We start from the raw sequence: 27269 nt of genomic DNA, 5'->3' as shown, positions 1-27269 counted from the left end.
ATAGTTTTAAAACATCTTATAGGTTTAAAGTTTTATTGCATCAATATGCTTCTCAAAGTGTAGCCCCTCTATTGCAGGAACAGTACTCTCAAGAGATGGCGACCGAAGTGCTGTAATTTCACGTTCCACTTGACTCACAATATGGCGGCGTTCAACCTGATGTGACGTCATGATTTACGAGTCATTTGTGCTGTAGGTTTGTCGGCAACTATTTGATTAGACAAAGGGGTCTACAATGCATGAAATATTACTGAAAATTGCTATACTTTTAAGCTACCTCCTTAATTGTGTTGCATAGATTCATTATTTATATTTTGGGGGGAATAGAACTCGAAAAATGGAGTTTCACGTGGCCCTCTGTTTACAAGTTGGATGTTGGTCGGTAGTTTTGCCAACAAGACTTGAACGCACCACCTTACCGGTCATGCATCTTGACCAATGCAATTCATATTAACTGGCGTACCTTGTGCATATCCATGACAAACAATGACACACAAATCGGAATGAAACAAAAACATTATAGCCACCTACTCGCTACATCCTTCATCCACACCGACAGATTCGAATGCACCATCTCCGCCGAACTCCGCCCCCTTGAGTGACGTCACGTGCAGGGTGTTTCCCGGCATGCAGCGGGGGTGATGTGGAAGGGAAGATGGCGGAGGGCGGAGCGGCTGGTGTCGAGACTCAGAGAGGAGAGGTGGCTGCGCTGCTCAAAACACCGCTACGGAAGGGGGACACTTGGTGAGGTTTCACCCCTCACTTTCTCCACACTATCCCCCGGCGGCCAGCGGCCTCGGCGGGGGCTGTCACCGACCTGAAGCGCTCCTATCCCGGGTTAGGAACAGGCCGTGTTGACAGCTAGCCCTGGGCTAGCCCATGTTACTTCGTTGGGATCAGTCTTGGATTTAGCATTCCGTGCTAACCTGGTCTTAACCCGGGTTCCGCCCGGTGGGTTTCAGGTCGTGCGAGCCTCAGCAACGTAGACCCTGGTCCCCGGAGCTAGCCTAGCCCCATATTTAGCCTAGCCCCGGTGTTAGCCTAGCCAGGTACATGGGAGTCAGGCGCGGAGTTAGCATCAATGGTAGCCCTGTTCTTGGGAGTCAGCCTTGGATTTGCTCGCCATGGTAGTAGCCTCTCAGATATAAACTTTAGCCCCGAGCAAGACCAGCCTGATTCATGAGATTGGATTTCGGAGTTCGCCTTGTGTTGGCCGCAGTGACCTAAAGATGAGCCATGCTTACACACAAACTAAGGCTTGGTTGCAGGTGTCAGCTTCTCCAGAAATGTTATCTCTTCCTGATTTTGTGTTGTCATTAAGTCAAGTGATTCGTAGACCGACTTGGAGGGCGAGTCACCCATGATGCCATCTCATCCCTTTTTTAAAGTACCCTAGCTGTTTGCTTTATTCTTATTGAAATACCGGCATTTTGTAAACTTTCTTGATTTAGCTGTAGATTATCACAGATTATGTACTGATAATTACCAGTACATTTCAGGTCTTTTATTTTACTGGTTATTTATGTGACTCTTGTTGTTAAATTTAAGCATTTCATCGCCATTCATTACTTCCCCTTACTGGTTTTTCATTCCGCATGTGACGGGTACACTTGAAACAAGTGTTGAGTGAACCTGGTGGTAGAGATTCTTCAAGTGGAGCAGGGTACTGAATAGGGTGGGGTCTGGGAACTACACCTGTCAGCCTGTCACCCACCCCCCCCACCCTGACAGCTGGCCCCGCAAGCGCAATCTCAACTAAACTTAATAAAGCAGAGACTCAACGTGTCAGATGATTTCAAACTGAATGAATCGAAGAAAGTCATATATACATTTCTGTTGAATATTTGTCAACGGTAACGCTAGTCAAGGCTTGAACTTTTTTTAATTTGTCAGATTGTCATCCTGTTATTGAAACCGGGGGTGTTGTTTCTTTCCGCAGGTACCTAGTGGACAGTCGCTGGTTCAAACAGTGGAAGAAATATGTTGGATATGACAGTTGGGACAAATACCAGATGGGAGACCAGAATGTCTACCCAGGCCCTGTGGACAACGCCGGCCTACTCCGAGGTTAACGCACACACCTTATACACCTACCACAGGGCTTCCATATTACCTTCACCTTCTACCACGTTGTTCTAGACCCGTTTCAGAGGAGAAGCGGACAAATGGATATTGTTCTCAAGAGAATGCTCTCTGGCACGCTGTTGTTTTGCTGTTTTTTGTTTTGTTTTTGAGCGTCGGTGCTCGTGTATGTCGGTCCTAGCGCGTGTTCATACAACGGTTTGCGCCTCTCTCTCCTAGACGGAGATGTTCTGGCCATCAAGGAGCACCTCATCGACGAGCTGGACTACATCCTCATCCCTACGGAGGGCTGGAACAAACTGCTCAGCTGGTACGGCCTCAAGGACAACCAGGAGCCCATCTCGCGCAAGGTAAGGGCTCTGGGAGTTTGCACCCGGACAACAACAACATGCTACATCCCTGACTGGGAGGGTTTGGCCTAGTGTCACGGCGGTGTGTGCTTCCAGGGAAGGGAGGCCTGCCATGTTTGAGGTTCAATTTGAGAGTCCAGGGGTTTTGTGTCAGGAGTTTTGGATCTCTTGCCAATCCATATGGTCCTCAATGCTTGTATGAATTGGCCTTTCGGTCGTGTATGGGTTCATAACTAGCAAGCTCTGAGATAAGAGGAAGCCATGGCTTCCTCGTCCCATTGTGTAATTATTTAATCCACATAACAGTACAATTAACTGCTCCCTGCCGAGCTGCGATTGTTGGTTTTTGCAATATGTATACAATAGTATAGCTGCTGTTAAGATTATATTAGGCTTGCTAACAGGTAGCCAGTGGCTAGGCATGCTAACAGGTAAACGAGGGCCCAACCGAACTGAGCCTCAAATCTGGCTTGTCATGGCAACATGGCTGTCTCCCCCGCTCTCACTCTCGCTGCCCCCGCCCCCTCTGCCATGTATGTGAAGGGGTATCAGATGGCCTCCTGTGTTCTATTTTGAGCTCTTGTGGGTGACAGAACGATGGAGCCAGCCCCAAGACCCGACAACCCGGAGGTCTGCTCTCTTTCACTTTTGCCTTTTTACTAACTTTTCTTTTTCGGTTCAACTTTTGGGAGGGTGGGCCACGTTAAGGCGCCGGCCGACTAAGACAGATCTTAACCCCGGGATTAAGGAGACGTCATGGAGCTGGTCTCACATACCCCAGGGCTGTTTGCTGCATGTCATTGTTGCATGGCAGGAGGACGATTGGGACGAGACACATTCAGATGGAATGGCCCAGGCTTGGACAAAGAGAGAGCAAGATAAGAGGAGATAGTCGGTGCTCTTAGGGTTGTGCGTTTTTGTGTGTGTGTGGGGGTGAACTTTATGATTTTGTGATTTTTGTCAATTCACGGTGAAGTTTGACTTATACACGCCGCTCTCAGAAAAGCAGCCGTGACGGACAAGGGGGGCTTCCCTCACAGTGGGGGGGGGGCCGTGGTGTAAAGCAGGATTTATAGTCTCCTTGGTGCGTTGTTAGCGAAGTGCGCTGGCAGTCCTCGCATTTAAAGTCTCTGTTTGGCCGTAACATGTTGTTGACAGGCAGGTCACACGCTCTTATTGTGAAACTTAAAAGTTGCAGCGATACGCAACACTCTGATTGGTGGTCTTGGGTACTGATGACGTCATTTTCTATTCGCACCGGCTCGCGAACTAAAACGATAAACTTTGTTTAAGGGGGAAGAGGCAATGCTTCTTCTATTTGTGTGTGTGTTCATGAGTGCTTGATCATGATTACTTTGTGGGTGGGTGTTTTGGAGGGGTCTGTGTGTGTGTGTGTGTGTGTGTGTGTGTGTGCTGATAGGGCGCTGCGCCTGTGTGTGTGTGCATGCGCTATCACGACACTTCATTCAACTGGATTGTGTGGGTCAGTTTGGCAATGGTGGTGTGTGGTTGTGTGTGCGAGTGTAGGTTTGTCTGTTGGCATGCGTGCGTGTGAGGGTCTTTAGCAGGGAATAAATAGTCAGCCGGCCCCCAGCTGTCCCCCTACTAAATTAGGCTGCTCCCTGTGACTCCTCTGTCACACACACATGCACGTACACATGCGCGCACACACACACACACACGTGTTTACGATCGTCTTTGTGATCCTCTTCTCATAGGTTTCCGAGGCTTTTAGAATAGTTTTAAGCCCCCGCTATTTTGACCTTGTTTGATGATTTGCTATGGATTATGTGTGACGGTGTTATGAAATGGTATTCTACAAGACTAGCTTACGTCATCCTTATTTATGACTTCATGATTACATGACTGGTAAATACGCAAATGTGATGTCATTGACGAATGCCATGTCTTAGAGTTAGCCTTTATGTAGCCCATGTTAGACAAAGTGTGCTGTAAATGATATCAGACCATGAGGACAGAGTATGTTAGGTGTTATAGTGGTGCATGTTTGTGATGTGTATAGTCTGGATGTGACCTGTTATTAACAGCAGGTAGGACGGGCAGGAGTAATCAAGTTTATTCCACATCCTGTCCTGTCATGGTTTTAAGGCTTGCCGAAGTCTATAAAAGGTTGGCTGGAATATCTCTATTCAGAGTTTGCTTTAAATCAGCCGTCGAATAATGTTAAATGGCTTGATTTCTGGCTAAAGGTTAGCTTGATTTTACGCTACTACTGCAACCAAAGGGTACCACGTGCTTTTTTTCACAAGTGCGTGAGTTTCCTTTTGAGTGCCACCAGTGTGAATCCAGTGTAGTTTGTTTTGGTGTCCTGACTGTGGCTACGGCTCGCCCACACTGAGTTCATCCCGGTTCCCCTGGAAGTGGACCCTGTGGCCACTACAACGCTCTGTACTACACACACATTGCGCCATGCTACCCTACAATTATAATCAAGACGCCGTCCCTGACGGAATCACCGTGATGCCATACTCCTGTCGCTCTGTAAAGGGGCGACCATGGAGTCATTTTGTCCGTTCACTGTAGGTGGGACAAAATATTGACACGGATATATCGTCGCCCTTCTTCGTGTGTAACGAGAATTTATACACTAGCGCCAAATATCAATAAATAAATATATTATTATTATTAATTAATTCTTTAATGACGAGTAACTGGAAAAACTGAGTTTGTACCATGAATAGAGACAGAAAGCCAGCACTTTACCTTTTCATGGTCAATTTGTATTCATAGTTATATTAGTATAGTTATAGGATTGTCTAATAGTATCGGTGTCGCGGGCCATGTATCGCATATCGTATCGTGAGGTACCCTTTGATTCCCACCCCTACTGTCCACGGTCCATTGCTGTCACGTCGAACCCCTCTGTTGGAGGGCTTGCCTGTGTGTAACCGGTCTCTCTGTGTGTAACCAGTCTCTCTCTGTGTGTAACTGGTCTCTCTCCGGGTGTGTTCCAGGTGGTGGAACAGGGGATGTTTGTGAAGCACAGTAAGGTGGAGGTGTACCTGACGGAGCTAAAGCTCTGTGAAGACGGCAACATGGAGAAGGTGGTCACCAGGCCGTTCAGCAAAGCGGACCGCATCGGTGAGTCCTCGTTCCTACCCTACTGTCCCCCACTCTACCGGTGTACCCCCTTAGCCAGGGTGCACACATGAGCCCCCTGTACTGTTGTTGTGGTCGCCGGTGTTACACCATGCTGGATATGCCACCGGGCTGATTTCATTCACAGTGATTTGGCTATTAGGTATTCGCTGAGTATCTATGGATACCTATAGTTAATGTAGGGAATTTGTATTAAAATGTTCTTAATTATGTTCCTTGTATCCTTGTATGGGTCGGCTTAGCTCAGGAGGTAGAGCAGTTGCCTTGTATCCGAAAGGTTGCTAGTTCGATCCCCAGCTCCTCCTAGCCGATTGTTGATGTGTCCCTGAGCAAGACACCTAACCCTAACTGCTCCTGACGAGCTGGCTGTCGCCTTGCATGGTTGACTCTGCCGTCGGTGTGTCAACGTGTGTATTAACCGATGTAAGTCGCTTTGGATAAAAGCGTCTGCTAAATGCCCTAATTGTAATTGTATGCTATGTTCCTTGTATCATTTTCGCCTCTTGACTCAAGCTGTTGTTCTCAATAGACTTTTCTGAACAGGGAAAGGGGGGTTGGGTTGGGACCAAATATTAGAGTAACAGAATTATCCTTTGTGAGGGCTACATTGATGTGTGGTTCCGAAAGACATTGACGTCCATGCCGTGATCCTGTGTAAAAGCGATGCATCGTCGATGGCACTCTGCCTTGAGGACTGACCTAAAAAAAGGATGGATACCAATTCAGAGAGGAACAAACAGAAAGACAATAGAGAATGATACTCTGGATCGTATTACTATTTAGTAATTGGGAACAAACTGTTTTCATACAGTAGGGATGTCCCCATGCCGCAGCATTCACTGGTTCTCTATATCTGTTTGAATACCAGCAATAAAAGGGTCATCCCATTTAACGTGAACAAACTAAAGCTGATATTTTGATGCCCTGTGTCAACCACAGTGTTTATCAAAATCAAATCTCCGAAAGCTTTTAGTGCTAAAGCTCTTTGTAAGTGTTGTGGTGTCTTAGCTATTTTATTTATAAACCAGTCATAGTGATCTACACAGAGCCCCCTTTGATGACTATGCTACACACACACACACACACACACACACACACACACACACACACACACACACACACACACACACACACACACACACACACACACACACACACACACACACACACACACACACACACACACATACATATATATATATATATATATATACACACACACAGTTTTCTTCAAACTCTGTTTTATGATGAGACCATGGGACATCAGATCCTAGTTGCTGGCCGTTCGCAGGGCTGCGGCTGTGTTGAAGCAGGTGAATGGGGTAGGTATGCTCCCGGTGCTAACCAGCCTCGTATTCTGCAGAGACGATCGAGAAGGAGATGAGGAAGCTCTTCAGCATCTCCGAAGCCAAGGAGACACGGCTGTGGAACCGGTACATGAGCAACACCTTCGAGCCCCTCAACAAACCGGAGAGCACCATCCAGGACGCTGGCCTCTACCAAGGACAGGTGAGACTTTACCTTGTGCAGGTTAGGGATTTACCCGGGGCAGGGGAGAGCTTTACCTGGGGCAGCTGAGAGCTGTACCTGGGGCAGGTGAGGGCTTTACCTGGGGCACGGGAGAGTGTTACCTAGGGAAGGAGAGAGCGTTACCTGGGCAGGAGAGAGCTTCACCCGGGGTAGGTGTGACTTTACCTGGGCCAGCTGAGAGCTTTACCTTGGCCAGTGGAGAGTGTTTACTGGGGCAGGGGACAGTTTTTACCTGGGGAAGGTTAGGGCTTTACCTGGGGCAGGTGCAGGCTTTACCTGGGGCAGGGGAGGGCTTTACCTGGGGCAGGTGCGGGCTTTACCTGGGGCAGGTGCGGGCTTTACCTGGGGCAGGGGAGGGCTTTACCTGGGGCAGGTGAGAGCTGTACTTGGGGCAGGTTAGGGCTTTCATCTTCACCTGACGTTTTATCAATGATTGGCTGTAGGTCTCACCGCTAATTGCATCCAGAGGCGTTCTGTTCTGCGTCCGTTTATAAAACCCCTTGTGTATCGAAAACAAATTGAGTGGTTGAAGATTAACACGGATATGTGAATTGGTTTCACAACAGAAGGGACATTTCCCTTTCGAAAAACGTCCCGTCTGCTGTGCCCAGCGACTGGCCCACGAGTTGCACCCAGGCCTTAACTTGGCCCTCAGAGAGTCTGTACAAGCCCGGATGAATCTAGACAACTGGCTACAATAGAGCCAGGGGCTTCAGGCTCAGGGGGGTCGTTCCCTTCAAAGGGATTGTCAGGGCTTTTGCTGCGTGCCGCTGACAAAGCCCGGCTAAGTAGATCGCACCGGACTCTTCCGGTTACCGGACCATCTCTTCCGATGGCCAAACTGCTCTGCTTGTTGTTAGGAGGAAAAAGAGACATCTGCACAGAGGTTGCCTTCCTTGGCCCGCGCCTTCTGGTGCATGTCATCTTGTGTCTTTATTATCGCTTGGGTAGGGACTTATTATCTTTTTATAGCCTCCTTTTTCCTTCAAGTTGCACTTTGAACGTCTAGGGTGTATCCGAAAATAAGTGTTTCTGTGTGTGTGTGTGTGTGTGTGTGTGTGTGTGTGTGTGTGTGTGTCAGAGACATATAGATGATGTCTCTATAAGACTTGAGTACTACCAACGCCCTCAAAACAGTGTTCACCAGTCAATCTGGTTCTCTATGCAGAAATCCCTGCACCTGTACATTACCAAACAATGATTCATCATGAAAGTAAAGCCATCAAAATGTGCCGCTACACTTCCCTCTCTGCTCCTCACCCCTCTCATCGAAATACTAACTTACAAAACGGTGTCTTTATCTTTGACTATTGTGGACACAGGACCTTGATTATTGTGGATACTGGGGTGTATTGGATACAAGTGAGCTCATGCTTCTCTCTATGTTCCCTGATGTTCTGCAGGTTCTGGTTATCGAGCAGAAGAACGAGGATGGATCCTGGCCGCGTGGTTCCACCTCGTCTAAGTAAGTGAACAGAATGCCTGAATGGCTGAATGGGTGCTGAGGGGAAACCTCGGTTCTGTGAGTGAGGGTCAAAGGCCGGAGCCCCCCAGCTGTGAGTTTTAACATCTGGCAGGAAGAAGGAAGGGAGCCCCCCATCGTCGCTGGGAAAGACACAAGCCCCTCAATAGTCAAGAGAGCATATAAATAACAAGGAGTGGTGGGGTTTCCGTCTGTCTGACACAGGGCAAATATATTTGCTGTCTCTTACACAAAGCGAATTGCAATAAGTACCTTTGTCAGAAGAAAGAGAAACAATATATCGGTACAGTAAGGATGTTCACAGAACCAGGTGCCAAGCACTAACAATTGATAGGTTAACTCATTCCCCATATATGTTACATAAATACATTATGTGTCAGTGTTTTTTTATTGAGATTAGGAAGCAACAAAGGGGATATTGAACGTCAAACTGAACTTGTCATCGCGAATATAATTGTGTGTGTTCTGTCTGTCCAAGGCAAACCAACTATAGTAAATGTTTCTCAACCAATCAATCAAATTTGATGATGGGATGTAAAAAATGAAAAAGAAGCCAGCAATGCAAATCAATATATCAGCACACCACTTGTGAAAATGAATAGAAATGATATACAAGCAATATACAAAGCGTTATACAAGCGATTTTTCAAAACTGATGCTACGTGAGCAGGATTATAATTTGAAAACAATAAATAAATGCCAAACATATATATTAGCTGATACACCTACATTGTAGGACTCGTCATCGCCTTTTGTCGAAGTATGAATAACCAGGCTCGTCTCCAGATGAATAATTTGCGCTGGGCTTTGTTAGACATCCTCAGCCTTGCGTCCCTTGTGAGCTTCCAGGCTGGGGACGAGGGGGCGGACAGTCTCTCCGATATTGTATATTTTGACTGCAGTCACCATATAAATGCATAAATTCTGTTATCAATGTACGGTATTGTAACAACCGAGCCCCTCTTTAGCTGTAAGAATGAGCCACCCATCTATTTTAGACCGAGCGATGGTTGGTTATAGTAGCCTGTGTAGTTAAGCCTGGTATTGCGATTTTAGTTTACCCCACATATCTTAACAATCATTACAAGATGATCTACGGCACTGCACAGCCTCTCTCTGTTCAGCCGGACTGCGTTGTCACGGTTGCGTCTACCGGAGCCCTCTGCTTCCTGTAAAGGCGGTGATGTCACCGTGACGTCACCACAGCCCTCCCGGCTCATCTGAAGGGCTGAGGTGTCAGGGCAGCCCTCTCTGCCTCTGTTGAGGTCTCCACTCGGCTCACTTTGCCTCCGGTGTCTCCGGTGCCTCGCGCTGGCAGACTCTCCACGGCGTTAATCCGCCGTCATTGGTTTAGTCGTTCGTTTCAATTGTTAGCACGCCATCAATTTCTTCCGTTGTGTTTCACTCCGTTAGCAAACACACAGCGTTGCGCTGAATCTCCCCTTATTGTTTTCCCTCCTCGCTCTTTCTAACCGCCGCTCTATTCTGCATCCTCCTGAAGGTCATCTGGCTCTTCACATCTAGCTGCTTTACCAAAGATCTCACCTTCATCTCTCACAAACAATCATAGCAGCAGCTTCAACGGCAGGAAGTAAGGCTCTCCGGGAAGGGGTGCGGTTGGGGTGCTGTGGCGCTCGGGGGTGGAGGTTTGGGTGGAGGGGTGTGGGGTGTTTTGCTGTGTGCTCGGCTGTCATTTGAGATTTTGTCCAGCCGGAACGACCTGCACTAATTGAACCAAGTGTTACCCACCAAGAGCTTTTCAGACAAAACCGCAGGACAAAGTGCTACCAAAGCAAGCGCATGTGGAGTGTTTTTAGTGTGGTGTTGAAGTAGAGCCTGGTGTTTTGTAGGTGCATGCAATGCACGTAGCTGCTTGTGTGTTTGGATGTGATGGGGACATTATTTAAATATGAAGGTCAAATCAGGACCTTCATGGCCGCCAGGACTGATGGGAATGTTGTGGTCTACGGAGGTGTGTTCTGATCACACCAGAGAGCTTCTTCATCGTCTCCTGTGTTCTGAGGTGTTTTCCTCAGATTTACACACGAAGCAAATCAAAAACTGCTTTGTGTGTACCCACATCTCAAGTCTTAAGCTACCCTCAAAAGCCTGTCAACTTTCTTTGGTTCATTTATATATTGCACTCTTTTTCTGTATCGATACAGGAAATCAGTATACTCATATATGAACCATATATTTTTCTTCTCAGTCTGTAGCTCTTTATTTATTCTCCGTCAATCTCTCTTTTGCCATTTAGAGCTGGGAGCTGCATATACATATGTTGTAGTGTGACCTTCAGAGTGGAGACACACACACAAACACCCACCCCTCATCCTAAGAGGCCAAATAAAACACATTTAGCATATTATCGTAGGTTTGGTCCAGACGAAGAGGTGTGTGTGTATCCTCTCATGTTGAGGAGCAGCATGAGCGAGCAGGCCTTTAAATACTGCAGACTCAGCTTGATACAGTCCTTCAGCTGCTCTCTGCCGTTCGTCCCCCTCTCCATCTCCCCCACCCTCTTTCTCTCTCCCACCCTCTACCCTCTCTCTCCGTCTCCCCCTCGCATCTTTTCTCTCTCTTCCTCCTTCTCTCCCCTCTCTCCCTCTCTCTCTCTCTCTTTCACATATTTATATATTCTGTGTGTGTCTGCTCAGTGCAGTAGTGCACCCTCTATGCCGGTGTCGCTATAAATAGCCCCTGCTAGCGGTGCTAGCTGCTAGAAGTGCTAGCCGCTATTGCAAGCTAGCGCTCCGGAGAGGAGCAGCAGCAGCAGCAGGCAGGACAGCGGGAGGAAGGGGAGGGGCCTAGCGGGCGGGACCATCGCGGGACGGGACCGGAGATGGGAGGATGACACACGGAGAGGCAGGATGAGTGCGAGGGGATGCCGCCGCTGCTGCAATCCAGGCCAGGATCGGTGACGCGAGTCTGGGGAGGAAGGGCTCCCGAGCAAAGCCTCTCGTGTCGGGACCGGTGACTCTGACACGGACTTGACGCGACTCCCGGACGCGCTCTGGGACATCACTCTCTCCACCTTGGACTCTCGGCGCCCCTGCCAGGTGGACGTGGACTGGGGGTTGGGGTGGGGGCGTGGCCAAGAGGGGCGATGTCATGCTCCTGTGCTGCTGGTGGTGCCTGAGACCCGCGCCAGTGGAGCTGGACAGCAGGAGGGTGGGGCTGGACAGCAGAAGTGCCGGACTTGATAACAAGGAGGCGGGGCTTGGTAACCGAGAGGCGGGGCTTGGTAACCGAGAGGCGGGGCTTGTTTACCGGGAGGCGGAGCTTGACAATGAGTATAATAATGTGGAGCTGGATGACCAGGAGGCGGAGCTTGACAACAGGAGGGCGGTGCTTAGCGACAGGAAGAGAGAGGCGACGGCCAATCCCGGCACAGCCGCTGTGTACTTCAAGAAATGGGAGCCGGGGACATCCCCCACTGACCTGGAGCCCTCCCCAAGGTCTGGAAGATGAAATCCTGTTCAGCCAGCAGGTGTTGGGTCAATAGAAGGGAACTTTCCTCTCTCTAGGCGCGCAGACTCCTGAGAGATGTTACCTCGTGTTGGCGCTCAGCTATACTAGCATTGTGCTGTGCCGTCACGAGCATCATGGTCATTTCAGCGTTATAGTACGATTGAGTGTGCCAGTGTAGTGCCGTGAGGTGTTGTCCTTGTGGATTTGGGTTTTCTTGAAGTGAAGAAGAGCTGTTAAGCTGTTAATGAAGCTAATGCTACGTTAACTTCTCATTGGCATCTTACCGCTAGTGTACAACTAAACATGCCTTGCAGGCGCCAAGCACACAACAGCACTAACAGCCTCTCTGTGTCTGTTGTGTGTGTCTTGTGTGTTCCTCAGTGCGAAGAACTCCAGCTACAGCCTGTCGTCCTACCAGCCTTACACCCACAGCTATGACAACTCTGACCAGGGCCGACAGGGCACTCGCCCTGGTCTCTGTGGCCTCTCCAACCTGGGAAACACCTGCTTCATGAACTCTGCTGTGCAGGTACCTAGCCTAGCTGTTACCTAACCATCACCTAGCTGTAGCCTAGCTATCGCTTAGCTGTAGCCTAAACACAGCTTAGCTGTAGCCTAACCATAGCCTAGTTGTAGCCTAACCATAGCCTAGCTGTGGCTTAACCATCACCTAGCTATGGACTTACCATCACCTAGCTGTAGCCCAACCTTCCCTAGCTGTAGCCTTAACATAGCCTAGCTGTAGCCTAAACATAGCCTAGCTGTAGCCATGCCATTGCCTAGCTGTAGCCTAGCAACAGCCTAGCTGTACCCTAGCCATCACCTAGCTGGAGCCTTGCCATCGCCCTAGCTGGAGCCTAGCCATCGACTAGCTGGAGCTTAGCCATCGCCTAGCTGTAGCCTAGCTACAGCCTAGCTGGAGCCTAGCCACAGCCTAGCTGGAGCCTAGCCATCACCTAGCTGGAACTTAGCCCTCGCCTAGCTGTAGCCTAGCTACAGCCTGCTGTGCTGGCCAATAGCTGGCCGACAGCCCGCTACAGCTGAGTTACATTCAGCCACCAAAGCACATTTCACTTGCTCAACGCTGGCAACTTTAGACTTGTGCAACTCTGGGTATTTTTGTGTTGCAGCCTGTCATGTATCCTGACAGGCTATATCACTTTTTCTTCTACTTACCTACCTCCTCTTCTTCTTCCTCCTCCGCCTCCTCCTCCTCTAGTGTTTAAGTAACATCCCTCCGCTCACCCAGTACTTCCTGAAGAATAAGTACACCGAGGAGCTGAACGAGGACAACCCCCTGGGGATGAAGGGGGAGATCGCCAGGGTCTACGCCGAGCTCATCAAGCAGGGCTGGTCGGGCAAGTTCAGCTACGTCACGCCCCGGCCCTTCAAGGTAACCGGCTAGCGGTGAGCTGCGGCTCAGGGCTTCGCTACTTCCTCTGATCAAGACTCACTTGTTCAGAGTTCACCTAGACTCTGCATAGCCCCCCCCCACCCCAACCACACCCCATTAACACACTTATTGTATGTTGCATCTCCTGGGACTTAATGTACGCCCCTATTGTAAGTTGTGTACCCCCTAGAACGTAAAACTAGTTCTTAGCATTGTGTAGCGTCTTATCCCAGCTATCTTTGTTGTATCCGGGGAATGGGTTAACCTAGCGAGTGTTAGTGCTTGGCACTTGGTTCTATGAACATCCTTACTGTGCCGACGGCGATACATTGTTGTTTCTCTCTCTTCTGACAATTGTACTAATTGTAAGTCACTTTGGATAAAAGCGTCTGCTGAATGCCCTAAATGTAAATGTAATCTTTGATGGTGTTGAGGGGAGTTTGTGTCCAATATGGTGCCTTTGGTAAGGTGACCACAACGATGGAGTCATACAGGCGTGTCCCTCCTCCAGACGCAGGTGGGCCGGTTCGCCCCCCAGTTCTCGGGGTACCAGCAGCAGGACTCCCACGAGCTGCTGGCCTTCCTCCTGGACGGTCTCCACGAGGACCTGAACCGCATCCGGGAGAAGCCCTACATCCCGCTGAAGGACGCCAACGGCCGGCCTGACCAGGTGCGCTCCCTCATACATGGATACATACATACATACATACATACATACATACATACATACATACATACATACATACATACATACATACATACATACATACATACATGGTCTAACGAACCACACTTTAGATTAATATCTCAAGTCTTTGGATTCAATTTCATTTAATTAGTGTTGCCCTTAATCACAGGTAAAGTCTGAAAGGGCTGAACACGCCATTTATTTATGGCATCGAGCCCCTCAGAGGGCAAGAAAAAAAAAAAACCTTAATTTGCAAGAAGGAAACCTTGAGACAACGCAGAGTGGGAAATCCCTCCTTCCAGGGATGATCAGAAACGCAATGGGCGTCATAATTGACATGCATTCAGGCACAACATTTTAAATCGTGATGGGGTGCTGGCCGTTTCACCGTAAGTAAAAGTCCAGGTATCCAGTTGTATTCAATGCGATAGCCCAGGCATCCAGTCACAGTCACCGCAATACGCTAAAACCGACAGAATAATGAATTAGAAGGGGAATGTGCATCAGAAATGATGACAGGGCCTGCAATACCTCCTAACTCAGTGATTAAGCAGCCTGGTGATACCATCTAGATATTTCTGCCAAATGTTTTGTTAATGTTATTTACAAGACATTTGTCTTGTAACATTTCGCTTTGGATTAAAGCGTCTGCTAAACGCCCTCCTAGGGCATATAGCAGACGATTTTATCCAAAGTAACTTACAATAAGTACATTTGACAGAAGAAAGAGAAAGAATATATCTCGCTGTCGGTGCAAATGTAGATACCCAAGTTTGCGTTTTGCAATCAGAATGGCCTTTGCTGGGCCCCAATTTAATTGCGCTCTTCCCTCTCGCCGAATCCGGTTGGAAGTAGTATATCAAGTAACAAATAAAATAATTCTGTATGCAAATCTCTTTATATTCTTTTTACTTTGATATTCAGTATAATTCAGGTAAAACGGTTTCATGTTGGAAAATGCCATTGTGCTGGAAGCCAGACTGATCCGCGGAGGGTCACTCAACGTTTTGGTCTTTCAGGTGGTGGCGGAGGAGGCGTGGGAGTCCCACATCCGGAGGAACGACTCCGTCATCGTGGACATCTTCCACGGCCTCTTCAAGTCCACACTGGTGTGCCCCGTCTGTGCCAAGGTCTCGGTGACCTTCGACCCCTTCTGCTACCTGACCCTTCCTCTGCCCATGAAGAAGGAGCGAGCCCTGGAGGTGTACCTGGTCCGGGTGGACCCCCTGCTGAAACCCACCCAGGTGAGAACGCCACGGCGCTGCCCCCAGGGTCACTGACGTCTATGTGTGTTGATGACCTTTCACAGGACATCTGTGCCATGTCCCAGCATGTCAGCCAAAGATATGCTATGTACACTTCTATGTATCATCTATGTAGATTTGTAGATTTTTCTGTCATATTATTTTGCCATAAACAATAAATACATTTTATTTATATTAATTGGGATTAATACTATATATATGTAAACATATATATAGTATTAATATATGCTGATGGACTGTATCAGTCCTAAACGGATGCATTATAATGTGTATACATTCTAATATGTGTATGCATGTGTAATACACATATAATTATATACAATAACATATTATACACATATTATAAGGTATACACATTGTGAATACCTTATAATATGTGTATGCATTATAATACGTGTATGCATTATATTATGCATACACCTTATGTGTGTATACATTATAACAAGCGTATACATTATAATATGTGCGTGTGTGTTGTCTCTGCTAGTACAAGCTGACGGTTCCCAAGGTGGGCTACATCTCTGACCTGTGCACCTCCCTGGCCAGCCTCTCCGGTGTGGCTGCCGACAAGGTGCGTCCCCGCCAGGCCTGTTGGCCGGCTCCTGCTCTGAGCCTGGCCAGAAAGGCTTCTGCTGTCTCATCGTTGGCTCTTTCCTTCCACATCAATGCCTCCATAATTTATCCAATTTGTTTTCAAATGTGTAGGTTTAATGACCAAATCAAATCAGTGTACTATGAAACTACCTTCTTGGAGTTTAATATTGTTGTTAATCTGGCTATGATGCTTTTTAGATTGGAGATTTCATTGGTAATGAATCAGACAGGACAGGACATTATTTCTGGACCAAGCTATATTTAGGGGTGCGAAAACTCTGCCCTTCTGACGTACGTTTGACTCCCTCCTTCTGGGTTCCCCTTGTGCCTCCTGCAGATGATTGTAACGGACATCTACAACCACCGCTTCCATCGTATCTTCGCCACCAACGAGAACCTCAGCAGCATCATGGAGCGGGACGACATCTATGTGTGAGTCAGCCTATCGGCGACCTGCGTCGCTACTGGTGTCTGCAGCTGAGCCAATCACTGGCCTCCGTCTTAATGTGGGAGTCAGAGTGGGGGGGCCGCAAGATACACCACGAACCAAACCCCATTCTTGAAGTTGTTTTTATTTATGCCATCTATATATGACAACATTATGGTACAAGTACCTTATACAAATGTAGGTATACCAGATAGGAAATCTGGGTGTTTAGGCAGCATTCCAGGTGCAATTTTTAAAATGATTTAATTCAGCTGCAAATTTTACCAGGTGGCAAGAATTTCCCGTCAGTGATTATTAAAGTTAATCTCTCATAAGCAATTCAGTAGGAGCACAATTAACATGCTTGAACAACGTTACGGTACCTGATCGAACCCCTGCTCTGAAAACAGTGTCATGGTCGCACTTCTAAACATCCAGGCTCTCTCTGGGTCTGGGTCGGTCCATTGCTCTGTACACAGCCCAAGGGTCCCAGCTCTAACCGTGGCTCTCTCTGGGTCTGGGTCGGTCCATTGCTCTGTACACAGCCCAAGGGTCCCAGCTCTAACCGTGGCTCTCTCTGGGTCTGGGTCGGTCCATTGCTCTGTACACAGCCTAAGGGTCCCAGCTCTAACGGTGGCTCTCTCTGGGTCTGGGTCGGTCCATTGCTCTGTACACAGCCCAAGGGTCCCAGCTCTAACCGTGGCTCTCTCTGGGTCTGGGTCGGTCCATTGCTCTGTACACAGCCTAAGGGTCCCAGCTCTAACGGTGGCTCTCTCTGGGTCTGGGTCGGTCCATTGCTCTGTACATAGCCCAAGGGTCCCAGCTCTAACCGTGGCTCTCTCATGGGTCTGGGGGGGCTTCCAGGTTCGAGCTGGCGGTGAACCGGCAGGAGGACTCGGACCACGTGGTCTTCCCCGTTCACCTGAGGGAGAAGTACAAGCAGTCGGGCTACAACCTCGCCAGCATGCCTCTGTTCGGCCAGCCCTTCCTCATCACCGTGCCCAAAACCATCAGCGAGGACAAGCTCTACAACCTGCTGCTGATGCACCTCTGGTAGGTCTGCTGTGAGGTGGTCCACCTGCTGCTGACTGCTGTGGCCTCTCTTCGGGGCCCTCGTCGTTCTGTCCTCATTGGTGTTCAGCCCATTTGTTGTAGTTAATTCAGTTGGTTGCAATCTGCAACCTCAGCGCTGAATGCTACTAAATTCAACTCGACAGGGCGGCATGTGGATCAGGAGGTAGAGCTTGTAACCGGAAGGTTCGATCCCCATCTCCTGAGTGCCGGGGTGACCCCGAGCGAGGCGCCTCACCCTAACTGCTCCTCGACTTGCGGGGGTTGACACCGCCGTCGCTGTGTGAATGGGTGAATGTTAGACAATATTGTACAGCGCTTTGAGTGGCCACAGGTTAGGAAAGCGCTGTATAACTGAAGACCATTAAACATTTAACTTACTGGACCTTTAGGATCTGATTCCGTCAGTTCTTTTTTCGTGTCAAACATTTTCATGAGTTCATGATGTACAGAGACTCTGTGACTTGTGAAAGCGAACAGCTGTGCACACCGTTCCACATTTGTACAATGTAAGGTCGGGTACAAAACAATGCACCCTTGCTATTTTACCTTGTACAGTCCAAGAGAACAAAAACGACAGAAACTATGTTAGGACAGAGTCGAGCTACGTCATCGGAAAAGTAGTTCTTACTTAGTTTTGCTCAGTAAGGTACACAGTCTTGTACTTTTCCCTCTCTTTCAAAAGGAAAATCGATTTCAATTACACTGAACTATGCTCTTGTCAAATATCAGAAGTACCAGTTGCTTCCGAGTTTCATCTGAGAATTTTTCATAAATTCTTCGTCAATTTGCGTCACATGGTTTTGTTTTGGTTTATTCTCTCTGCAGTCGGTTTTCACGCTCTCTGCCGGCAGACGAGGACGGCCAAGACACCCAGACCTCTAAGCACCACGTCGTCAACGGCAACGCCTCTATCGCAAGCACATCCAATGGAAACGCCACCGCCGTGAGCGCATCCAATGGGAACGCATCAATCGCAAGCGCATCCAATGGGAACGGTCCGAATGGCGACGCCTCTAATGGCCTCCAGGAGGAAGGTTCGCCCAGTGAGTCCGCACTCCGACACTCAGACAGAACCACCCTGTGTTCACACTGCGTTCACACTGCAACCACACACACCCTTTATACTCAGACAGAACCACCCTGTGTTCACACTGCAACCAACAAACCCTTTATACTCAGACAGAACCACCCTGTGTTCACACTGCGTTCACACTGCAACCACACACACCCTTTATACTCAGAAAGAACCACACTGCAACCACACACACCCTTTATACTCAGACAGAACCACACTGGGTTCACACTGCAACCACACACACCCTTTATACTCAGACAGAACCACCCTGTGTTCACACTGCGTTCACACTGCAATCACAGACACCCTTTATACTCAGACAGAACCACACCGCATTCACACTGCAACCACACACACCCTTTATAATCAGACAAAACCACAATGCTTTCACACTGCAATCACACACATCACTCAGATACTCAGACAGAACCACACTGGGTTCACACTGCGTTCACACACACCCTTTATACTCGGGCAGAACCACAATGTGTTCACACGCATCATCATTTCACCTGCACAACAATCTCACAGGGGTTATCATTCTTTTGTTACCAGGATTAATTCTTGGAGCCAGTTCAGTAGTGCAGATATGCTCTATTCACGATGTTATTCCCAGAAAGAAGCTCATAAACAGTGATGAGGAGGTCAATGGGGTCTCAGAGCTAGATGAGCTGACGTGTGCCACCACAACAAGCTAAGCTGCTCGGTCTTCCCCAGGTGAGATGGAGACAGACGAGCAGGACGAAGAGTCCAGTCAGGACCAGGAGCTGCCCTCTGAGAACGACAACAGCCAATCGGAGGACTCTGTGGGCGGGGACAATGAGCTGGAGAACGGCGTGGTTGGTCCGGAGAGCTCCATCAAGCCCCAGCAGACGCCCGGGCGACACAAGACCAGCCTGTTCAGCATCCAGTTCAACAACATGGGCAAGACAGACTTTGCCGTGCTGAAGGACGGCACTCGGCAGATCTGCTTCGACGACGGACACATCCGACTCAGCGGTAGGCGCCGCGGGCTAATCTTGTGTCGTCCAATCCATAACAAATTATTTGTCCATTTAAGAAATGTTTTATTTTAGCATTTTGCTAAAACAAAACTTATGCCAATTCACATGTGTTGAACCCTTATATGATCGACACACAATGTTTTTCATAAACATTGTATAAATATTTATTTCCCTTTACATTTTCGGTGATCGGTATCGGATCGGCCGACCAAAAGAAATTACAAATATCGGTCACTAAAGGATGCGTTGAAGGTCATTGGAGGTTATAAGGAAATGGTTGTACAGTGAGGAGTTTGATACGTATAACTACTGGTCCTGCACTCAGTGATGGTGATTGATTGGTTGTCCTGGTTCTCCTTCCCAGACCGCTCCTATCTGTCCCTGGACTGGGAGCCCGATATGAAGAAGAAGTACTTTGACGACCGGGCAGCTGAGGTAAATCTTGGGATCCACCACAACCACGCGAAAACATTTACATTTACATTCAGGGCATTGAGCAGACGCTTTGACCCGAGACGAAATTAGAACAAAAGTATGTGAAATTTCCAGTATCCATACAAAACGATGAACATCCTAAACGATCAGATTCTACTTCATTATGAGGCAGAAATGTCGGGTGTCACAGGATAACGAGGCGTGCCTTCAGGGCCCGGTTGTGTAGGCCCCACACCGTGCCACTCTTTATCGTACCAGCCGTGCTCCTTCCTCCCCTCTCAGATCAATAATCCCTCAAGGTCGGGCCCGCTCCATTGGATACACCACGGGTTAGCGTAGTGCCTCGCGACGGCCATCTTGAAACGTGTCCTGTTGTCTGTTTGGCGGCGGGCAGGACTTTGAGAAGCACGAGAGTATGGACTACAAGCCCCAGAAGAAGGCCTTCTTCAAGCTGAAGGACTGCATCGAGCTCTTCACCACCAAGGAGAAGCTGGGGGCTGAGGATCCCTGGTGAGACAAACACTTACTCTTCAGATCCCATAGAGCACAAGGAAGTATCAGTGACAGACATAATGACTTAAGGTACGGCCACACTGAACGCGTTACGCGCGTTAGAGGCGTTGAAAATCTGCATTTTTGCATAGGGAACCATTGGATTAGGCGCGTAGATGCGTTACACGCGCTAAAGCAGCGCGTTAGACGCGTTTTACGCACCTAAATAACGCGCCCAACGCACCAACACGGAGAGTTCAAAAAATTGAACTTTTGACGCGCCTTCGCGTGACGCTTAGCCGCGATAGCCAGTCAGCGTTGAGCTTGACCCGATGTCACTGGCAGAGAGACGGATGACGCACAGAAGCAGAAAGAACATGGACGACCAAGTCTTCGTTTCAGTGTGTGCTGAAACGATGAGGAGGTGGTGAAACTCACCCAGCTGTGAGCGCCTAGGAGGATGTCATGCACTGGAGTTTAGATTCTCTGCCCGAGCTTTATTTATTTTTTGCTTTATTGGCCTAATCTGAGGAGAAATCTATGCCATAAACAGAAATATTATAGGCCATTTTAACCCGGGTCTACTCAATGCCGTGGAACGCTCCCTTCACTTGCATGGGTAGTAGTCCGGTAACTTGTCAACCCCAGCGTCTTCGGTTGCTAAGCGACGTCAACGTCTTTGGCGGACTATTTCTCTGCTAATCAGCACTACGAATGCTGGTAAAGAATAAATTGTAAAAAGACACACCATGTGTAGTTATTGTATTGTGTAGTAAGCGGGATAATGTATAGAACGTCGCCGGCCATTATCGAAAATAAGCCCCTTCAGGGCGAAGCAAGACACCTCCGCTGGGCGGGCTCATCTAGCTGCGTAGGCGCGTTAGGCGTGTTGAACCATTTTTGTGACACACAATGATCAAGCGTCAGGTTAGGCGCGTTCAGTGTGGCCGTACCTTTACACTTAGTTTTTAATCCATAACGGTCTATGGTTATCAGAGTCCAAAGTTCCAAACCTACTGCTATATGCCTTTGACAGGTGAGTGTGTGTGTGTGTGTGTGTGTGTGTGTGTGTGTGTGTGTGTGTGTGTGTATGTGTGTGTGTGTCATGATTACGGTGATGCATTCTCTTACGTTTGTCGACTAGTAGGGGACGGCCGTACTGTTCACCTCAACATACTACTGATGCATCTACTGTGCATCATGTGTGTGTCCCGTGTAACCTCACTATTCATGTGGACCTATAATTCTGAAGCGCTCTCGTGTGTGTAGGTACTGTCCGACCTGTAAGCAGCACCAGCAGGCCACTAAGAAGCTGGACCTGTGGTCTCTGCCGCCGGTGCTGGTGGTCCACCTCAAGAGGTTCTCCTACAGCCGCTACATGAGAGACAAGCTGGACTCACTGGTCGACTTCCCCCTTAGGTGAGCCCACATACATACATACATACATACATACATCCATACATACATACATACATGCATACATGCATGCATGCATACATGCATGCATGCATACATGCATGCATGCATGCATACACATACATATATACACACACACACTTGCATACATACATACATACATACATACATGCATACATACATACATGCATACATACATACATACATACATACATACATACATACATACATACATACATACATACATACATACATACATACATACATGCATACATACATACTTGCATGCATACATACATACTTGCATGCATACATACATACTTGCATGCATACATACATACTTGCATGCATACATACTTACATACAGACATAAGCGCACACATATGCGCGCGCACACACACGCACAGTTACACACATGCACAGGGATAAACGCACACACTACAACAATTCTGCAGTAACTTTATGTACTGATGTAATTGCACGTATGTAATGTAAGTCCGACATGGTTTGACTTACTTTCCTGGGTGTCTCTGTGTGTGTGTGTGTGTGTGTGTTTGTGTTCTGCAGTGATCTGGACATGTCCGAGTTCCTGATCAACCCCAACGCCGGGCCGTGCCGCTACGACCTCATCGCCGTCTCTAACCACTACGGAGGAATGGGGGGTGGACACTGTAAGGCCCCCAGCTAGCATAGCGCCTCAGGACTTAAGCCCCAGCTAGCATAGCGCATCAGGACTTTAGCCCCCAGCTAGCATAGCGCCTCAGGACTTTAGCCCCAGCTAGCATAGTGCCTCAGGACTTTAGCCCCAGCTAGCAGAGCGCCTCAGGACTTTAGCGCCAGCTAGCATAGCGCATCAGGACTTTAGCCCCAGCTAGCATAGCGCATCAGGACTTTAGCCCCAGCTAGCATAGCGCATCAGGACTTTAGCCCCAGCTAGCATAGCGCATCAGGACTTTAGCCCCAGCTAGCAGAGCGCCTCAGGACTTTAGCCCCAGCTAGCATAGCGCCTCAAGACTTGAGACCCAGCTAGCATATCGCCTCAGGACTTTAGCCCCAGCTAGCATAGCGCCTCAGGACTTGAGCCCCAGCTAGCATAGCGCCTCAGGACTTTAGCCCCAGCTAGCCAAGCACTGAAATACCAGCTAGCTCAGCACTTCCGCAGGGCCACGGTGGCTCTCACTACGCTGGTTTTTCGATGGGCACAGATGGGTCCTGCTAGCCACGCATGTGCGAGAATTTTGGGAACGGTTTGGGAAATATCCCACGGCGCTCGTTATGACATAGTTCCTCCACTAGTAGACGTAGAGGTGTGACGTGCTTGGAAGAAGAAGCAATGAGAGCTAGCAACTCAGCTCCGGCTGACTTTAAAACGTCCATGATGGGAGCGTCTCTGTCAGCATCGCTTTAGTCACATGTAATTGAAAGTCGGTGATAGCGCCGTGTTCACGTGTCTCACATCTGGTCCCCTGCAGACACCGCCTACGCCAAGAACAAGGAGGACATGAAGTGGTACAACTTTGACGACAGCAGCGTGTCCCCGGTCAACCATGACCAGATCGTGGTCAGTGTTCCTTCGTTGTGTGTCCGAGACGATTCCCCGTAGAACCTCTCCTGCTCTAGCCTGAGGGATGCCTTTACATTTAGTATTTGTGCTGCACAACCCAGATTAAGAACTGGAGCGCTGCAGTAGATATCATATTTCAAAGTGCGTTCTAATTCTGTGTGTGTGTGTATGTGTCTGTATGTGCACGTCCCCGTGTGTGTGTGTGTGTGTGTGTGTGCGTGTGCGCATGTCTGTGTGTCTGTGCGCATGTCTGTGAGCGTGTGTGTATCCATGTGTCTGTGTGTGTGTGCGTGTGTGTCCTTGTGTATGCGCGTGCGCATTTGTCCTTGTCTGTGTGTCTGTGTGTGTGTGTGTGCGTGCGTGTGTGTGGATGCCTCCCCAGTCCAAGGCGGGATACGTGTTGTTCTACCAGCGCCAGGACACGGTGAAAGGCACCGGCTTCTTCCCTCTGGACTGCGAGGAGGATGAGGAGAAGGAGGAAGAGGAGGAGGAGGAGAAGGAGGAGGAGGGAGGAGCACATGACAGGAAGAGCGTCGCCTCAGCATCCGCCGGTGCCGCCGCCGCTCCCAGCGATGAGGAGGAGGAGGAGGAGGAGGACCTGAATGAGAACACGTGCAGGAAGAAGGACAGTAGCGAGGAGGTGGTGCCCAGTCGAGACGTTGCCATGAGAACCAACTGAGGGCCGGGCGCTGGAGGCAGGACATTCTGCAGGGAGAGGGATGGAGCCACGGGGAACTCTCCATCCAAAGCCATACAGAAACCCAGCAGGACAGCCCCCCTCCCCCGACTTACCCCCGACTTACCCGTCCCCCGCTAACACGCTAACCCCGCTAATGGGTAAACCCAGGTAAAATGCTAACGGGCTAACCCAGTTAATGGGCTGACCCTGCTACTGCGCCCACCCAGGAGATTGGCTTACCCAGCTAATGGGCTAGCTCCGCCATGCTAACCTCCGGCGCCGCCAGTGGGTTAGCCCACTAGTGATGGTTAGGCACCGACCCGCTCCACACAAACAGGCTATTCTTTGCGTGTTTTACCTAGCTTGATGCTAACGGACTCATCTGCCTTATGCCATTGTGTTAACCCATCCAGCACCAAACTGGCTAATGTGCTAAGCGAGCTGGTGCTAAAGCAGGTATCTGGTTTGTGCTGTTATGCTAGCCAGCGTAGGGAGGAACACCTTGGCTGCCACCTAAATTGCTCTAAAGCGCTAAACTGGCCGGGGATTAAGTCCTGTAGCGCTAAGCTGGCTAGTGCTAAAGTCCTGAAGCGCTGAGCTAGCTAGAGCTAAAGTCCTGAAGCTCTAAGCTAGTAGGGGCTTAAGTCCTGAAGCTCTGAGCTATAGGGGGCTTAAGTCCTGAAGCTCTGAGCTAGCTTGGGCTTAAGCGTCTGTAGCGCTAAGCTAGCGGGGGCTTAAGTGTCTGTAGCGCTCAGCTAGCGGGGGCTTAAGCGTCTGTAGCGCTCAGCTAGCGGGGGCTTAAGCGTCTGCAGCGGGGCAGACCGGCCAAAAGGGGGCGCTGCTGTGGCTGTCCGACTTCGAGGGTGCACAACGCAATCAGGGTCTCCTGTGGATGGACTCACTGTGTGCCAGTGTGTATGTGTGCGCGTGTGTGTGTGTGTGTGTGCACTCTGTGAAAGCATCATTAGTTCATCCAATTTTTTTTAAGAATATAATTCTTTTCTATCCTTTAAAATTCAGCAGGCCAGCGCGTTGCGTTCGAGATCTCTCTCGCCGCCTGCTGTGGGTTTTAAACACTTGGGATATTTTTTGAGGACCCCTCCGGACGCCATATCTCTCCTCCTCCCCTTCCTCCACGCGTTGAGCTATATTTCCTCATGTACATATTTTAACACTGGTTTTCATGATGTGCGTGATGCGGATGTTGAGTTTGGATTGAACACTCACAACCTTCCACACCCCCCTCCCACCCCATTTTGTTTTAAAATATAATTTTATTATTGCCCGACAGACCGCAACTATGTTGAACACAAAATGTCTGACCATGGCTTGCAAGCTGCCTGCTTCACAACCCTCAACCTGGTGGACGTCGGAGAGCCTAGAAACTAGATTCAAGCCGATCAATGAGGGGATGGGTGACAGGTCATGTCAAATGACTTTCCCTGGCACCGAATTGAGCGACCACAAGAGAATAAGCAATTGTAGAACACTTGTAGTGTTGGTTGTTCCTGCTGTTCATTTCAATCTTTGGTTTAATTTGAAGACTAGCCAAACCGTGCTAGCCGTGTGCTGCTGCTAATACACTAGCTTATATCGCTTATGTTGCGTCGCCCACGGACAAATCACCACTGTATCGGTCTCTGGTCCGGCTTACTCTTTCTGACTGGTTTTCTGAACCACTGCGCCATCTGGGAGAGTTTTTGACGGCAGGATTTTGAGTGAGCAGGTCGCATACCTTGCTAGTTTACCACAAGTAGTGCCCAAATATGTAGTTTTTAGGCATAGTATTATTTTTTTATGCAAAGTTAGCTGCCTACCTCATCAGTTCTGCTTCTGAGTTCAGCTTTGATGAACCGGTTTAAGTTTCTCATATTATATTCTGCATCTCACTTCGCTTCCTCCATCTTTCTCTCTCCATCTTTCTCTCTCTCGCTCTCTTGCGCTCTCGCTCTCGCTCTCTCTGATCACCTCGGCCTTAACGCCTGATCTCAGTCTCCAGCCACCTCGCTTCTTTCTGCACTACGGCAGTAGATGCCACATCTCGCTCGGTCACCTCGCACCGTTATTCAAACCACCTCCATAAGTCACTTCGTTTCTCAGCCACTAGGGGGCAGAATGTATGCCGAGTTCAGTGACCCGTTCATCCCTCCCCCACTCCCTCCATTAAACTGAATGTGATTACTTCATCTTTAAAGTTAGCTGGACATGAACACAGACTCTGCTGACTGCAAATGCAGAACGGGGGGGGGGGGGGGGGGGGGTGGAATGCCCAAAATGCCGCCCAGCTTTCACCCAGTCCTCATACAATAACATGGTTGATCAATCGGACATACAGTGACCTGATTGGACATACAGTAACCTGATTGGACATACAGTAACCTGATAAGAGATGCAGTAACCTGATTGGACATACAGTAACCTAATTGGAGATACAGACACCTGATTGGACATACAGTAACCTGTTTGGAGATACAGTAACCTGGTTGGATATACTGTAACCTGGTTGGACATACAGAAACCTGATTGGACATACTCTGATCTGATTGGACGTACAATAATAGCCCAGCAGATGTATAACCGTCACATTTTCATTGCTTTTGAACTGAATGCGCCGACCCCTCTTTTCTTTTTGGTTCAGTTCTGTCGCCAGTGACAACGGGAATACTTTGTAGGAATACTTTGACTCACTAGGCGACGACCGCTTTCCCGCTCTGATCTAGGACTGCGCGCTTTGACCCCCCCATTCCTCGCTGAGCGGCTTTTTGGGCAGAGGGGGCGTGGCACTACTGCTCCGGGCTTCTACGATACTGTACATACAAGTTCACTCTGTGAGTGCACAATTTGATAAAAGTTTATTTATTTATATGTACGCATTTAATAATAAACATTAAGTATTTAAGGGGCGGGAGCTTTAAGGGTGTGGTGGGCGGGCACCGGGGGGGGGGGAGGGGTATACCGGCCCCTCCCCTGTCTGGCCCCGAGCTAGGGTTTAAAAGGGGGATATTTTTTTAAAAGATTGCTTATGTCCTCTGCGGACCCGTTTCGATGACAAGGACCCGGGCTTGCATGACGTCATGTGGGTGGGGGGTGCAGGGGAGGGGGTCCAAGTTTTGCTGCACTTGAGTTC

General features: G+C 48.9%; 1 protein-coding gene across 2 annotated transcripts; it reads left to right on the top strand.

Moving 5' to 3' along the window:
- Positions 1–651: 651 nt before the first annotated feature.
- Positions 652–27042, top strand: usp15 (ubiquitin specific peptidase 15). 2 transcript variants are annotated; one of them, XM_079755751.1, is made up of 22 exons: positions 652–744; positions 1940–2067; positions 2302–2432; positions 5408–5534; positions 6916–7061; positions 8486–8547; positions 10067–10156; positions 12418–12565; positions 13256–13429; positions 13941–14099; positions 15137–15361; positions 15870–15953; positions 16314–16408; positions 17268–17456; positions 18303–18520; positions 19270–19551; positions 19921–19991; positions 20386–20501; positions 21753–21902; positions 22467–22570; positions 23372–23460; positions 23846–27042. In XM_079755751.1, exons 1-22 carry the CDS (start codon positions 656–658, stop codon positions 24140–24142), a joined length of 3174 nt encoding a protein of 1057 aa, XP_079611877.1. In that variant the 5' UTR covers positions 652–655; the 3' UTR covers positions 24143–27042. The 2 variants fall into 2 exon arrangements, with proteins under 2 accessions (XP_079611877.1, XP_079611876.1); XM_079755750.1 differs by lacking the exon at positions 10067–10156.
- The last annotated feature ends 227 nt before the right edge of the window (positions 27043–27269 follow it).

The sequence above is a fragment of the Pollachius pollachius genome (assembly GCF_949987615.1).
Source record: "Pollachius pollachius genome assembly, chromosome: 18".
Lineage (NCBI taxonomy): Eukaryota > Metazoa > Chordata > Actinopteri > Gadiformes > Gadidae > Pollachius > Pollachius pollachius.
Note: the sequence above shows the minus strand (reverse complement) of the source record. Positions and strands in the feature narration are given on the sequence as shown.

Excerpts from the sequence above, each read along its gene's own strand:
- usp15 (XM_079755751.1), top strand. The coding sequence starts at position 656 with ATGGCGGAGGGCGGAGCGGCTGGTGTCGAGACTCAGAGAGGAGAGGTG. Across the intron at positions 8,548-10,066 it reads CGTGGTTCCACCTCGTCTAA|GTCATCTGGCTCTTCACATC; the intron begins GTAAGTGAACAG and ends ATCCTCCTGAAG. Across the intron at positions 12,566-13,255 it reads TCATGAACTCTGCTGTGCAG|TGTTTAAGTAACATCCCTCC; the intron begins GTACCTAGCCTA and ends CTCCTCCTCTAG.